Source organism: Sparassis crispa, assembly GCF_003851025.1.
Source record: "Sparassis crispa DNA, contig_000004F, whole genome shotgun sequence".
Taxonomy (NCBI): domain Eukaryota; kingdom Fungi; phylum Basidiomycota; class Agaricomycetes; order Polyporales; family Sparassidaceae; genus Sparassis; species Sparassis crispa.
In genome coordinates, this window is record NW_020939751.1 from 490,772 (window position 1) to 504,118 (window position 13,347).

Here is a 13,347-nt window from a genome sequence, read left to right on the forward strand (position 1 = left end):
GCGACAATATTGGATGCGCGCGTACACGGTGTGTTCTGCGCACCTCACATCGGCGGGATTAATGGCGTCCCCAGCGATAATTAAAGGCAGAGTGTTTGAATAATGATTTGAGATTCCGCCCACGTATGGTTCCTTGAATCAGTATGACATCATCTCGATCTCCAGGTCAATATTCTCGTGCGCACGCATCGTCCTGGCACGATTCGATCTCGTATTCCTCGCCTCACGGGATGTACCGAGATCCATGACGGTGACAGAAATCTCACTTCATACTCGTCACTTCCAGCTCAGTACTTACTTGCTGTATCGGTACACAGTCACGCAGAACTCCATGACCACTTGTTCGCGATCCGTCTCCTGCACGGTGACGAACTGGGCTTCGTTGGCTCAGGAATTCGAATAAATGCATATGGCACACTCACAGGATACCACGCAGCCTTTGGCGTTCAAATGCACAACGGCTCAGCGCTGTTCCCCAAACGCACACGCGGAGGGCCGACGCGACAACAAAGGATCAGTGAAATCAAGGAACAACGTCGAGAATAGCGATGCATAGACACTCACGCTCCGTTTTATGGCTTGTTCCGCTGAGCCCCTTGCACTGGATATTGAAATCATGGCAAAGGACGGGTGAAGCAAGAATGCGCTCCACCTCGGCTCTCACATTCATGTGAATGAAAATGAGAGCGGAGGTAGGCAACGGACATCGCATCCTTCGCTGCCTGCCCAACCTCTCATGCCAATCACGAGAGGCCGAAGGATGCGATGAACAATATTATAAGATGATCACAGGCGTTTATAAGTGCGCTCAAATGCGAGCGCGTCTCGTTCGGTCCGCGTGGACGTGAAGACGTCACCGATTTGATGCGCCATCACACGTACAAGTAAGCTCAGGCTTCAAAGAGCGCACATCAGGTGAGGAAGACGCAGGCTGCAGACAAGGTGGTGTGTCAAGCATTCGTCGAGCGTACTGGGCCCTATGTAGTGCTCATGGAGGCGGCGATAAGCCCGAGGAGAGCTGAGACGAATACACTGGACGCGGACCGACAAATAAATACGTTTTACCCGCTAGCGGGGCGGCGGATCGCCGGAAGGGGTGATTCGGGGGCCAATCCGGGAATGGCCCCGTTGGCGCCCGAGGGGGGACGATCGCGGATCGTGATTGGCGGGGGCCTGGCAACGTCAGGGGGTGCGCCCACGCGGCGCTCGGCAACAGTTCTGGGCCCTCCCCCCGGTCGCTCAGTGCGCCCCTGCGCACGGAGTGGCTGCTCGCTGTGGATCGAATGCAGAACGTGAGTGGGGGCACGCTGGGAGCACCCAAATATAGTCACCCAGCTGCCTTATCCGGGGCAGTGCCTGGTGCATAGCCGGTGGCTCGTGCGTGGGAACGCGCTGCTTCTGGTCTGCTTCGCTGCCAAATCGAGCGCCGGCGCGGCATTCGGGGCTGGAGCCGTCCGATATGGCTCCTGTGGCGTGGGAAGCCGTCGCTCCGGATGGTCTTGTTTGGCTCCTGGGTATATAGCCCACCGCTCGCACCCATTTGGCAATCCCATTTCCTCCTGCGTTCTCCTCCCATTTCCGGCACGACACGCCTTTTCGGGCACACGCGTCGCAGCATCTCCTCATCGCGCAGCTCGTCCTCCACCCACCCCTCCTCGTCGTTCTCCACAGCGACCGCGACCCTCACAGCGACCACCGCCGCCCCTTCTCCACGGCGAGCACACCAGTAGCCATGCCAGCAGACCCCACGTCCCCCACCCTTGGCAAGCGCCAACGCGGTGACAACCTCCCTTCTGCTCCCCATGATGATGGCTTCGTCGCCGATCCCGACGCCCAGGAGTCTGGCGGCGACGATGACGAAGACGAGGAGAAGCCCAAGTCCGACAAGAAGGCCGGTCGCCGCAAGATAAAGATTGAGTTCATTCAGGACAAGTCCCGCCGCCACATTACCTTCTCCAAACGCAAAGCTGGTATCATGAAGAAGGTGCGCATCACCCTCCTTTGTTCCCGCTGCTGACTAGGACTAACCGCCCTTCCCCTGAGCAGGCATACGAGCTCTCTACGCTCACCGGCACCCAGGTTCTCCTGCTCGTCGTCTCAGAGACCGGCCTCGTATACACTTTCACCACCGCCAAGCTTCAGCCTCTGGTCACTCAGCCCGAGGGCAAGAACCTTATCCAGGCTTGCCTCAACGCTCCTCACGGCACCCTGCCCTCCTCTCTCCCCGTCGGTACACCCATCGGTCGCAGTGCCATGTCCATGGGGCATCACGCCGCGCCAGGGTCCGCCAACGTCCCTGGCGGACTCTCTATCGCAGGCCAAGCCCCCGCCCCGGGCGCAGCAGAGGATACTGAGGAGGCTCCCGCAGAGGAGGACACGGAGCACCCGCCTGAGCGCAGGAGCAAGCGCCGTCGCGCATCCTCCTCTGCCGCGAACAATGCAAACAACGCGCCGAACGCGTCTCCGCGTACCGCGGGCTCCCCCACACTCCCCGTCGTACAGCCGCCTCAGGGTGCCCCTGGCGCGCAGCAGCAGCAGCCTCCTCCGTCGCCGCACCGCGCGATGCCCCCGCTTCCCGTCAACATTCCCCCCGCGCCTGCGCCTGGCCAGCCGAGCCCTGCGCCCGCCGGTCAGCCGTACCCCCAGTACGCGCACCCCGGCCCACAGGGCGATCCTGCGATGTACACGGGGCACCCGCAAGGGTATCCCGCACCCCCGTATGGCTTCCCGCCGCAGACTGGCCATGAGGGCGCGGCTCCGTGGGGTGCCCCTCCGCAGGTGCAGGGCGGCCATTATGGGCGACGGTGAACCTCTATCACGCGTGATGTTGGATCTGTTGCAATAGTGAAAAGTAGGATCGGTCATGCTTCTTTGCAATTTTCCCTTCCCGGCCTCTCTCCGTTCTTCTCCTCGCTCGGCTTCTTGGACCCCGCCCACTCATCGTACGGTCTAGGGTGGGACGAAATGAACCCAATGAAATGAATTTTAACGACTAGGCGGCGGTGGCGGTTGAATGTGTTGGCTGCAGTTGTAAGAGGTTGTCGGTGTGTGCTTGTATCACATCGCGTATGGAAGAGGCAGTCTACCAACACGCCGAGCCCTGGCCCGCCGTCGTGGTCGTCTTGCTCGCTACCTTTATCCTTTTGTCTTTTCTTCGTGTGCATACTTGTGTATCTTCCCCGGGCTCCGTTTATGTGAATTGGGTCAGTACTAGCAGTTCCCCCTCGCGTCCGGGTACATAGTGATACTAGTGGTAATGGTAGTGCCCGGGCGACGTGTGGCCTCGCGATGTATTGCGCCTCCAGGTTTGTCGTTTCGCAGTTCGTGTCACCCCCCCCCTCTCCGCTCCTCCTCTCTCTCTTCTATATGTATCGAATGTAACAGTCGCCCCAGCGTAGCGTGTAGCGTGTACGTGTATATACGTCCCAGTTATCTTGCATCTGAATTCTGAACTCCGAAGTTCGAACCGTAATTTTTGGCGGTGTGATGATGCGGCGGTGGGGCGAGCCGGGGTTGGATAAGCTGGACGTACATACACGGCGCGATGTAGGACTCCCAGAGATAAGCAGTCGTTCCGGCGGGTCCGCGGACGCAGACAGCTTCAGGTGTCTGATTCTGTCAAAGACAGGCTCAGACATCTGGAGCCGTCCGCGTCGTCGTTGCTGGCGGGTCTGCCGGTCGCACGATGAGTTGCAAGGGATTGAGGGTGGGAGTGGCAATAGGCTTCGCAGCTGCAGGGGAAAGTGAGAGAGGCGCGCACCGTGGAGGGCGGGCCTGGTGTGTGCACTGGTCCTGCCGGACGCGCGAGTAACCTGGAGCGGTACGATCGTTTTAGCGGGAACGTCGGAGAAATGAGGGTATACAACCTTGCAAGAGGCCCGGCGGGACTTAGGTGGGTATGAGAGGCGGCCGAGATATATGAGGAGGTGAACACGACTTTGAGGCCTACCGTATACATCTGGCAAATGAACGGAAGGCGCACCGACAGCTCACCCTGCTTGACGAATGTCGTCTAGAAAGGAGCAGTGCCGGCGCGAGGCAGGACGCGGACGGCGCCATGTGTTTTATTCGGCGAAAGACCGGATAGGACACATGGAGCCGTCCGTGTCGTCGTCGCTGGCGGGTCTGCTCGCTCTGAATCGCAGGCCTTGGGGTGGGAGCGGCGATAGGTCCGGCCGGGCGCATGAGCAACCTGAAGTGGTGCAGTCGTTCAGCGGGAACGTCGGAGAAATGAGGATATACGACGTGACAAGATGCCCAGCGAGACCAAGGTGGATATGAGGAAGATCAGCAACGAGACAATCACTCAAGTACCACCCACGGGCGATGGGTTGACTCGCCCTACCCGCACGTCTGGGTTATTAGTGAGTTGCGGCAGTGCAATATTATCACCAGGTGAAGACGGCTCTGAGGCCTACCGTATACACTCGGCGAATGAACGGAAGGCACACCAACAGACGATACACACTGTGTCGCCATCTGGGAATATCTCCCCAACACACCTCGGCACAAACAGCGTGCCACCCATGCCCCGATCCCAGCTGGGACCGGTGGGTGGGACCGTCCTGGGAGGGCACGGAATCCGCTTGCTCGGGCATTGGATTCTGCCAATCCAAGGCCCCGAATACACGGAAGGTGTGGCGTCGGTAGACGGTGCGATGCCCACCTCCAGTGTCACGACGATATGGAGCCCCTCGAAGAGCTGGAGAGCGTCCGGACCCTGTTACGCGAAGCGGAAAGATCACCGTGTAAGAGCGGGTTGGGTGGATGCTGGTAGTATCCGTGCGTCCGTACGCAGCGCAAGCCGCTGTCGATCATAGAGTACGATATAGTCCAACCGCCCTGCAGCCCGTGATGAACAGATGACAAAATCGGAGGAAGCGATCTGTTCTGAGAACGAGGGAATGGATGCATGGACGAACCCACTGAGCACCAACAAACTCGTGCCTGGCAAGTATATAGAAACAGAGACGCACGTACATATGTATCTATATCAAACGATGAAAGTTAGCATCAACACGCCTGCGCACAGCAAGCTATGAACACGCCACACGCACTTCCACAACGTCCAGCACTCACCGACCGCGTCCAGCTGAGGGGAAGGGGGGAACAGAAACTACACAACTCAGCGCGGACCGGATCGTCTTTTGTAGCGTTCCCCCGTTCCCGCACATGCCAGAACCACGAGGCGATCATGATGTGCGTCCAGCCGTGTTCTGCGACCATGCTACTTATGTACATGTTTGCCTTCCTACGCGTCACTGCGTGCGTCAGTGGGCGCCCCGGAGAAAGTCTCTGCCTTGCAGGGTTGGGGGACGTCGACGTCACCTGGGCTGCATAGTGCAGAATTATATCAGAGGGGAGCTAATTGCCTGAAAGACGTCAGAGGGACTTACGAATTCCTCGAGCAGCCGGACTATGCAAGATAAATATCCCACACATCGCTCGAGAAGGCCGGTGCGTAGGAGGCAAAGTGGACGCAGTCCGTACATGTGGCAGAAGCGGGCTCCCGTCGGACATTCCCAGGGTACTACGACAAGTGGACAGCACGGCGTATCAACGCAGTACCACCCAAAGGATAGGTCCTGCTAGTACTAGAACCCGAGCCACAGCCTCTCCGATGAGCATGCTGGCTTCATCGCGGAGTCGGCCGCCACTCGCGTTCACCGCTACCGAAATCATACGGTGTGTTTTCTGTCCGCGTGGGCGACGCGTCTGCGGCGGGAGTGTCATCGATATCATGATCGTCAGCGTATTCAACTGTTAACGCATCAGTGCCAGCCTCGGTCAAGACAAAACTGCAGGTGCTATTCCATCAGCAGTCCATCGCCTTCAGCCATGGGTACTCAGCCTGATTCGTGCTATGTTCCCCAGCATACACTGTCGGAGAAATCCGTACAAAGACGTCGAAACTTCTTCATTTGGGCGCCGTCGCTGCGACTGATAGGAGGTGAGAGACCGTCTACGGAATGTTGTCACCAACTTGACTCTGCATTTTGCAAAATCAGGTCTACATCTGGACGCTCACAGCCCTATTACTGTCGCCAGCTTGTATCGCTGGTTGACACTTCTCCTGAGCAAACCTCACGAGTTCAACCTATATCCCGTCGAAATATTACCCACCTACGCCATCTTCAGGTATCTAGCGCAACCTGTTGGAGATGCGTTACCTCGTGATTCTCAAGAATGCCTCAGGCCCGGCGATGTAGGTGTATTTGTACCAGGTATAAAATTCAATAGTATCCATTATAGCCAGTGCAACCTATTCTTTCGCCTACAGGAGAAGATCAGACGAGATTCCAGTATGACGTCCACTTCGCTGGAATGCAGATCACGTACGCAGAAGAGGAAGCTTCGTCAAGGGAAGCTTATAGGGTAACTTGGCTTAGAATGTCTTAATCCACCCCTTGCTAAATTGCGATATTTTAAGAATCATATGACAGAATCATTCATAGAGGAGGTGCAGACAAGGGATGGGCATCGATGTGTACTCACAGGTGCATCGTCGACGGATGTGCCTCTCGCAGTGTGTTGGATTGTCCTTCCATGCTCGATCAGACATGTATGTTCCTTCTGCTTCTGTCCCGTGTCCATCCACTGAGCGAATTGTCTGTGACATAGGTGCGATACTACCAAGGCCCAGAAATGACACCGGTCCTTGCTGACATGACATCATATTATGCAATATCTAATGCATGGACGTTACGTGCAGACCTTGCGGAATTGTTTAAGAGCAATCAGTGGGGTATTGATGTCGGGGTATGTCGTATCCTGTCAATATCTGCCTATTGACTGAATGGCACATGAGCTCAATAGGACAACTGTCGTGTTGTGTTTTTTGGTCTTTACGACAGCTACTCGGGTCTCTTGCCTCAAGTTCCCTCTAATCTACCTCTCAGTGGCCCCATTTGCGAACGCCTTACCGAACACTTTGCGCGGTGCCTGAGCTACAACATCCTCGGTGGCGACATTTTGGACAAGTATGACGGATTTGATGTGAGTGGTTACCTGGAAGACCTTGGATACTTCGACGGTGACGATCTTGACCCGGCTGATCCGGGATGGCAAACTGAGCTCGGGAAGGAGGTTTGGGAGCTGAGATTTAGGCTGAAGTGCGAGGAGCGACAGAATCGGTGTGCAAGATATTCATCGGAATAACTTGACGATCATCTGACTTTTCTGGCTGTATAGATCCTCCCAACGCAACACTGATGCTACAGACTCTGACAACCAGTGAGCAACCTGGGATAGATATGTCGTGAAATACTTGCGATTGGGCATGCCAGTGTATTCATGGATGTCAAAGTACGAAAGATCTTTACATGTTGATTTTAAGTTTACCTGGCAAAATCTGCGGAGCCATAGGTCTCCAACATTGGTTACATTGGCTCTCGGTAGCGCTCAGACCCTCTTCATTAGTTGCTGGTCAGACCTTCATATAGTAACTCGGTCAGCACGTATCCGCTGTTGTTCGCAGACACAGATAGTATCGGAAGAAGGCAAGAATCGGAAAGAAACACTCGGAACTGTTGAAACACAGGGGATTGGCTAGATAAACCTGGATGGCATTTTCTTGGCTCCTTTGCCTCATCTCCGACATACACTTCAAGTGTCGTCTCTTCTGCTGAGCATGCGTGTTCAACAGGATCCCGGAGTGTCTCCCACACGTCCACATGTCTTGCCAAATCGTCCGCGTCGAGCCCTTACAAATTGTACGCGTCTCTCGTGAGCGCTACAAAATTAGCTTCCACTCGTTGCGAGTTTGGCGGCGTAGGGATTCCATTGCACGACGTCCACTACATGTCGATTTCGATGATGGCGAACGCTAATAATTCCTACCTGTCGTACGCTCCTCTACATATACACGTTACGATGGCGTCGTGCGTGTGCGCACATGCAGTCCTGGACCTGCTACCTTATTCTAGCCGTTAGTTTTCACAGAATCAGGGTGCATAACAGGTTGGAACTTGCTACCTGTATATCCCATGATACGTAAGAAAAGTCAGAACTGTACTCTTCAAATAAAAATCACAGGTGACAGTGACGCTCTTCTAAGGGCATCCTCATGAGCAGTGCTATCCCCTCCCACCTAAATTTAGTATTGCCATCTAGGTCGTCCGGATTGAACTCACTGTCATATACCCCCCGTTCTTCGAAGAAGACATCTGGGTCGGCATTCTCGTAGACCTGGGAGATGTACCCATCGAGGAAATTCATTGGGAACACAAGTCAGTACTAGACAAAATCACATGCACAGACAGCTCACCAGAATGATATAGCACTCGAAGCATTAGTTCATCGTCCTGTGCTGCAGCATTCGGGGCTGCTCAGTCGATACGACATACGGTGGAATTTGCTTGGTGTCTCGGATGGTGTGTGCGATCCCTTTATCTATTGACAGGACTGTCACGGAATTCACTTCATAGCATCGAAGATACTCAACAAACAGCCAGGATCGGCAATCACAAGTACCAACGAATCGTTCATGATGGGAAAGTTGCACCGATGCAGCTGGTGGACGTCCGACGCATCCGCACTGTTTGTTACAGTACTTGTTTCGGACATTGATGCTATGGCAAATGTACGTACATAAGTACGGTGTGGTGGTTCAAGCATTCAATATCATCGCGATGGACGCAAGGACGGATCGACGGAGTTGACAGCACCATATGTATCTCTGTCAAAGGATGAAAGTCAGCTTCAACATATCGGCACCACAGCGCGATGCCCACACCACACGCACCCCAACCAACGTCCAGCACTCACCAACTGTCACCTGTGTACTGCAACCACGCTACTTATGTACATGTTTGCCTTCCTACGCGTCACTGCGTGCGTCAGTATGCGTCCCTGAGAAAGTTTCTGCCATGCAGGGTTGAGGGACGTCACCTGGGCTGCGCAGCGCAGAAGTATGTGGGAGACGAGTTAGGGGGGACTCGAGTGACTATACAAGACGGATTTCCCACTCACCGCTCGAGCAGACCGGTGGGCAAGTGGCAAAGTGGACGTACATACTCCATACATGCGGTAGAACGCAGAAGCGTGCTCCCGTCGGGCATTCCCAGGCATTCCCTTGGTAGTACGACAGGTGGACAGTGTACCAACGCAGAACTGACGGAGTAGTACCTCTTAAAAGACAGGTCCTGTAGTCAAACACGAGCCACAGCGTGTCCGACGAGCGTGCTGGGCTCAATATTACAGAGTTGTGACCGCCACTCGAGTCTCGCGCTGACCGTGACCGTACTTTCTGCCCACGTGCGCGACGCGTCTGTGGCGAGAGTCATGTGATGGACGCGTCGCGCAGAATATCTGTCCGGCTGTCTGCGCAGTGACAGATCGATTATGCGCGGCGAGAACTCGTGCCAGAGTTCAAACGTTCAAGGTAGTAGCAAACCTCTTTCGCAATTACCTACTTCTCAGCACATGCGCAGCGCAACCAAACAACCGCCCCGCTAACCTCTCCTCCCACTACCGAGTCAGTAGCCTACTAGTATGTACACAAACGTCAACGTCATTATATGCAAGCAAAATCCAAAGCGGTGATATCGTCGTAATTAGGGTCCGCCATCGCGATGCAAGATTAAAGGTGTAATGCAAGAAGCGTGATGCGGAAGGCGGGAACGCATAGAAGGCGTAAATATGCAAGGCGTAAATGTACAAGGCGTAAATGCCGTGATGCATCGTGTCCAGTCCATGAACCACAGTACAGTTCACAGTCCACAGCGAAAATCCGTGAGATGACCGATGACCTTCCTCCGCACACCAACTGGGTATCGCGGAGAGTCGTAGTCGCACCTCGTACCAGATCAGAGCACGACGAACGCGGTGAGCGCCGCGACGGCGAGCGACGTCACACCGCTCGCGCGCTGCCAGGACCACGCGCCGCTCGTGCTCGTGTGCGTCGCGCTCGGGGCCGCGCTCGTCGCACTGGTCGCTGCAGAGGTGCTTGCGGACGTCCGCGCAGAGCTCGTAGACGAACCTGACAATAGCGCGGAAATACCACTAGAGGGCGGCGGAGAAGCGATTCCGCTGGAGCCGCTGGATGGCGCTGAAGACGCAACGCTGCTCGGGGCAGGTGAGGAAACGGCAGATGTCGGGGCTGCGTCTGCGGCCGTCGCGGGGGTCGACTCGGCAGGTGAGGACACGGCGGTTGACGAGGGCGCGGAGGGTGATGCCGCCGGGGACGAGGATACGGGTGAGGACGAGGATGGCGCGGTGGAGCTTGCGGGAGCGGAACTGGAGGATGAAGAGCCGCCGACGATCGTGAAGGTCGGGCTGATGTTCCCCGAGTCACCCATAACTGGAAAGGTGTTAGACACGCATATGTCATTAAGAAAGTGGGAGAGACACACGGTCGAGGATGTAGTTTGTCCGGTATGGGACGTCTGGTACGACGATCTGGACGGAACCCGAAGTGATGTTGAAATTTTGAGCTAGAGGTGATTCTGTCGGATACAACTTAGATGAGACTGAGAGTACTTTCGACGTTCGAGTCGGGACGCACGGAAATCAAGGTTCTCGCTGTCGGCTGTGAGATAGCCCAAGACGACCTCTCCGTTAATGTTCGTAATATTCGCGACTGGAGGTAGGTTGGAGGTATCCCTGGACATGACGTGGTCAAAGGGCGCGATGCTCCGGAAGTTTCGCTACTCACCATGTAACAGTCTCCGTCGCGCCAACCGTCCACACTGTACCAGCAACAGGATACGTGATGGGCGGGGCGACGACGTCGCGCGGTGCCAGCGGTAGCGCGGTCGCAGCGACGAAGAGGAAAGATAGAGCGTAGATCGTCGAGGAAATCATGGTGTACAACGTTGCGATGAGCGTGTCGAACGTGGAGACGGGGCCTTATAAACTGGTGCTCGACGTCGGGGCCGTGGACTCGAGCTCGAGGGGGAAGAGAGTTGGCCTCGACGCAGCCCGCACTCGGTCTCGGGTTTTTGTACCGGCGGCTTGGCCCGCTCAGCTGCCCAGCGCGACCTGACCGGATGGGGAACTCGCTGGCCATGGCAGGATCATGATGTCCCCGTCCGCCTGTCGACCTGCTCACGAGGTGCACCTTCCCTCGAGCTAGTCAGAGACAAGTCCTCGAGCTGGGCAGCAGGCCAAGTACAACCTCTGTATAGAGACTCGTGAAGGTGCGGACGCTCTAATGGTCCGGGCGCAATGAATACAAAACCAAATCATGATGCGCTTCCAGATTACGCGTGGATTTTTCCCGTCCTTGGTCCTCTCTCCTTGTCGTACTCGCTTCCCATGGAAGTCTGTCCACGAGGACTTGGATACCTCCTCAAGCCTCAAGCTGTAAGCTTCATGCCCATGAGAAGTCCGAAAACCAAACTATGCAGCGCAGAGGCAGGGAGCCGCAGGGGGACTCAGGCGTCAATACAAATATTGCAAAGTCGAAGAGTCAAACTTTCAAATTTCAAGACCAATGCTTGTGTTTCTATGTCGAGGCCAGTCTTTCTATCTGCGTATAGGCTAGCAGTCGGCGCAAGTAAATCCAGATTGTCGATCCGTTGTCGTCGAACACTTGTATCGGTTGGCAGTGCATGCGTAGCTGGTCGACGACGGTCGGAATCCTGCCTGAGGATGGACTTCTGTATTCTTGGATCGGTGCAACGAATATCAGGATGCATATACCCGACATATATCTTGGCAGACCCAAATGTGCTCTCGACCGACTCTCGGGGCCGGAGTAAGGCCTACTCCATATCTCATCCGATGACGTAGACGTCGACATCAAACTCACACCAGCAGAGCTGCTCAGCTACTCCGTACCCGTGGCCTTCTGATGCACCGTACTTTGACTCTGCATATATAACTTGACTGCTGTGTTTTAACAAGTTCTCAGGGCCTAACCTGCAGCACGTTACAATACTCACCATGTCCACTCCTGCACCCGCCTTAGATCTCCACCCCCTGAACACTGTAGCGCTCTTCGGTGCCACAGGAATGCTCGGGAGCGTCATCTTCAAAGCTCTCCTCGACACCCATATTCCCGACTACCAGCCTACCGTGGTCGCCATCATGCGACCAGGGAAGAGTCTGGACGAATCTTTGAAAAGTCACCCAAGGCTCAGGGTGGTCACCCTAGACTACTCCAAGGGCGGCGATGAGCTCGTGGATGCCCTCCGCGGCGTGGACGCCGTCGTGGCCGTGCTGAACGGCCCGGGCGTCGCTGCGCAGTACCCCATCCTCGATGCCGCGATTAAAGCTGGTGAGTCGCACCGTCCTATTTACTGGCGGCACCCGACCTCTTCCGCGCAGGCGTCCGACGCTTTTACCCGTCCGAGTTCGGTTTCCACCAGGCGTACCGCGCCCCGGGCGATCCGGGGGCGCGTATCATGCCTGTGGGTTGTCCATCGACCACTTGTTCGCGGGGGCTAATGACGCACGTCGCACACAGCTGTGGGACGAGAAGGAGCGCTTTGCGCTGCATCTGAAGCTCCATCCCGCCGTCGAGTCCGGACAGATCACGTTCACGTTCATAGGGGTAGGCGATCTCTACGACCAGGTGTGTCCCATTCCTGTCGTACGCGCGCGGACATCCACCCCCGCCCGTGTTGCAGATACCTGAAACATTCTGGTGCCCCTGGGCACAGGACCAAGACACATACGAAGTTCCCGTCATCGGGGACGGTGCCGCTCTGGCGGACTGGTCCCATACGCGGGACGTCGCCCGCTACGTCGTGGCGACGCTCAGCCAGCCCGCGTGCTCCGCGAACGCGACGCTCAACTTCCCCAGCGAGGCCCTGTCGCAGGACGCGCTCGTCGCGCTGCTCCGCGCATACAGCCGCCGCGAAGTGCGCGTGCGCTACTTCTCGCACGACGAGGCGCACCGGTTCGCAGCGCACCCCGCGGAGGCGCCGCCGCAGATCGCGCAGAGCTCGAACATCCCGGTCGATTTTTATTTCGTGGTGAAGAGCATACAGGGCTCGGGCACGTTCCGCAGGTCGCGCTGGGAGTGTCATTGGGACTTGTTCCCCGAGGTGCGGCGAACGACGTTCGAGGATTACATGAAGGAGCGGTTTGGTAGCCTGTGAGATACGTACTCTCCTCATCTCCTCATCAGCACGCAGGGCTTATAGTCGAGGCGTCGGAGTTAGCCGAGGCGTTGAATACGCGCTCAACCGCGTAGATGGGTTTTTCGTCTACTCGCTGAAAACTTGCCTTCCGAATACACTCGAGCTCGGTTCAGTGCATTTCCCGCGACTTAAGGACCACCAAAGGCCGCAAAAGCCTTATAGCTAGGTAACAAGAACGTTGATGTCCGCATACGAGATACGAGGTACCTATAATCGGCGATTGCCTCCTCGGCACATCTGCGACGTCGCGCGACAAGTC

General features: G+C 56.2%; 4 protein-coding genes across 4 annotated transcripts; 3 read left to right on the forward strand and 1 right to left on the reverse strand.

The window, feature by feature from the left end:
* Positions 1 to 1,732: 1,732 nt before the first annotated feature.
* SCP_0501730 (SRF-TF-domain-containing protein) lies at positions 1,733 to 2,808 on the forward strand (the record flags this gene model as incomplete). Its single annotated transcript, XM_027758238.1, has 2 exons — positions 1,733 to 1,984; positions 2,047 to 2,808. 2 exons carry the CDS (start codon positions 1,733 to 1,735, stop codon positions 2,806 to 2,808), a joined length of 1,014 nt encoding a protein of 337 aa, XP_027614039.1.
* Positions 2,809 to 5,490: 2,682 nt separating this feature from the next.
* Positions 5,491 to 7,237, forward strand: SCP_0501740 (hypothetical protein; the record flags this gene model as incomplete). Its single annotated transcript, XM_027758239.1, has 10 exons — positions 5,491 to 5,527; positions 5,647 to 5,685; positions 5,752 to 5,804; positions 5,875 to 5,950; positions 6,009 to 6,224; positions 6,281 to 6,375; positions 6,431 to 6,562; positions 6,622 to 6,759; positions 6,817 to 7,133; positions 7,192 to 7,237. 10 exons carry the CDS (start codon positions 5,491 to 5,493, stop codon positions 7,235 to 7,237), a joined length of 1,149 nt encoding a protein of 382 aa, XP_027614040.1.
* A 2,569-nt stretch (positions 7,238 to 9,806) lies between these two features.
* Positions 9,807 to 10,803, reverse strand: SCP_0501750 (hypothetical protein; the record flags this gene model as incomplete). Its single annotated transcript, XM_027758240.1, has 4 exons — positions 9,807 to 10,300; positions 10,353 to 10,445; positions 10,505 to 10,602; positions 10,655 to 10,803. The coding sequence occupies 4 exons, from the start codon at positions 10,801 to 10,803 to the stop codon at positions 9,807 to 9,809; spliced, it is 834 nt and encodes a 277-aa protein (XP_027614041.1).
* Positions 10,804 to 11,886: 1,083 nt separating this feature from the next.
* On the forward strand, positions 11,887 to 13,046 carry SCP_0501760 (predicted protein; the record flags this gene model as incomplete). The annotated part of the gene is made up of 4 exons (XM_027758241.1): positions 11,887 to 12,220; positions 12,271 to 12,353; positions 12,410 to 12,517; positions 12,573 to 13,046. 4 exons carry the CDS (start codon positions 11,887 to 11,889, stop codon positions 13,044 to 13,046), a joined length of 999 nt encoding a protein of 332 aa, XP_027614042.1.
* Between the last annotated feature and the right edge of the window lie 301 nt (positions 13,047 to 13,347).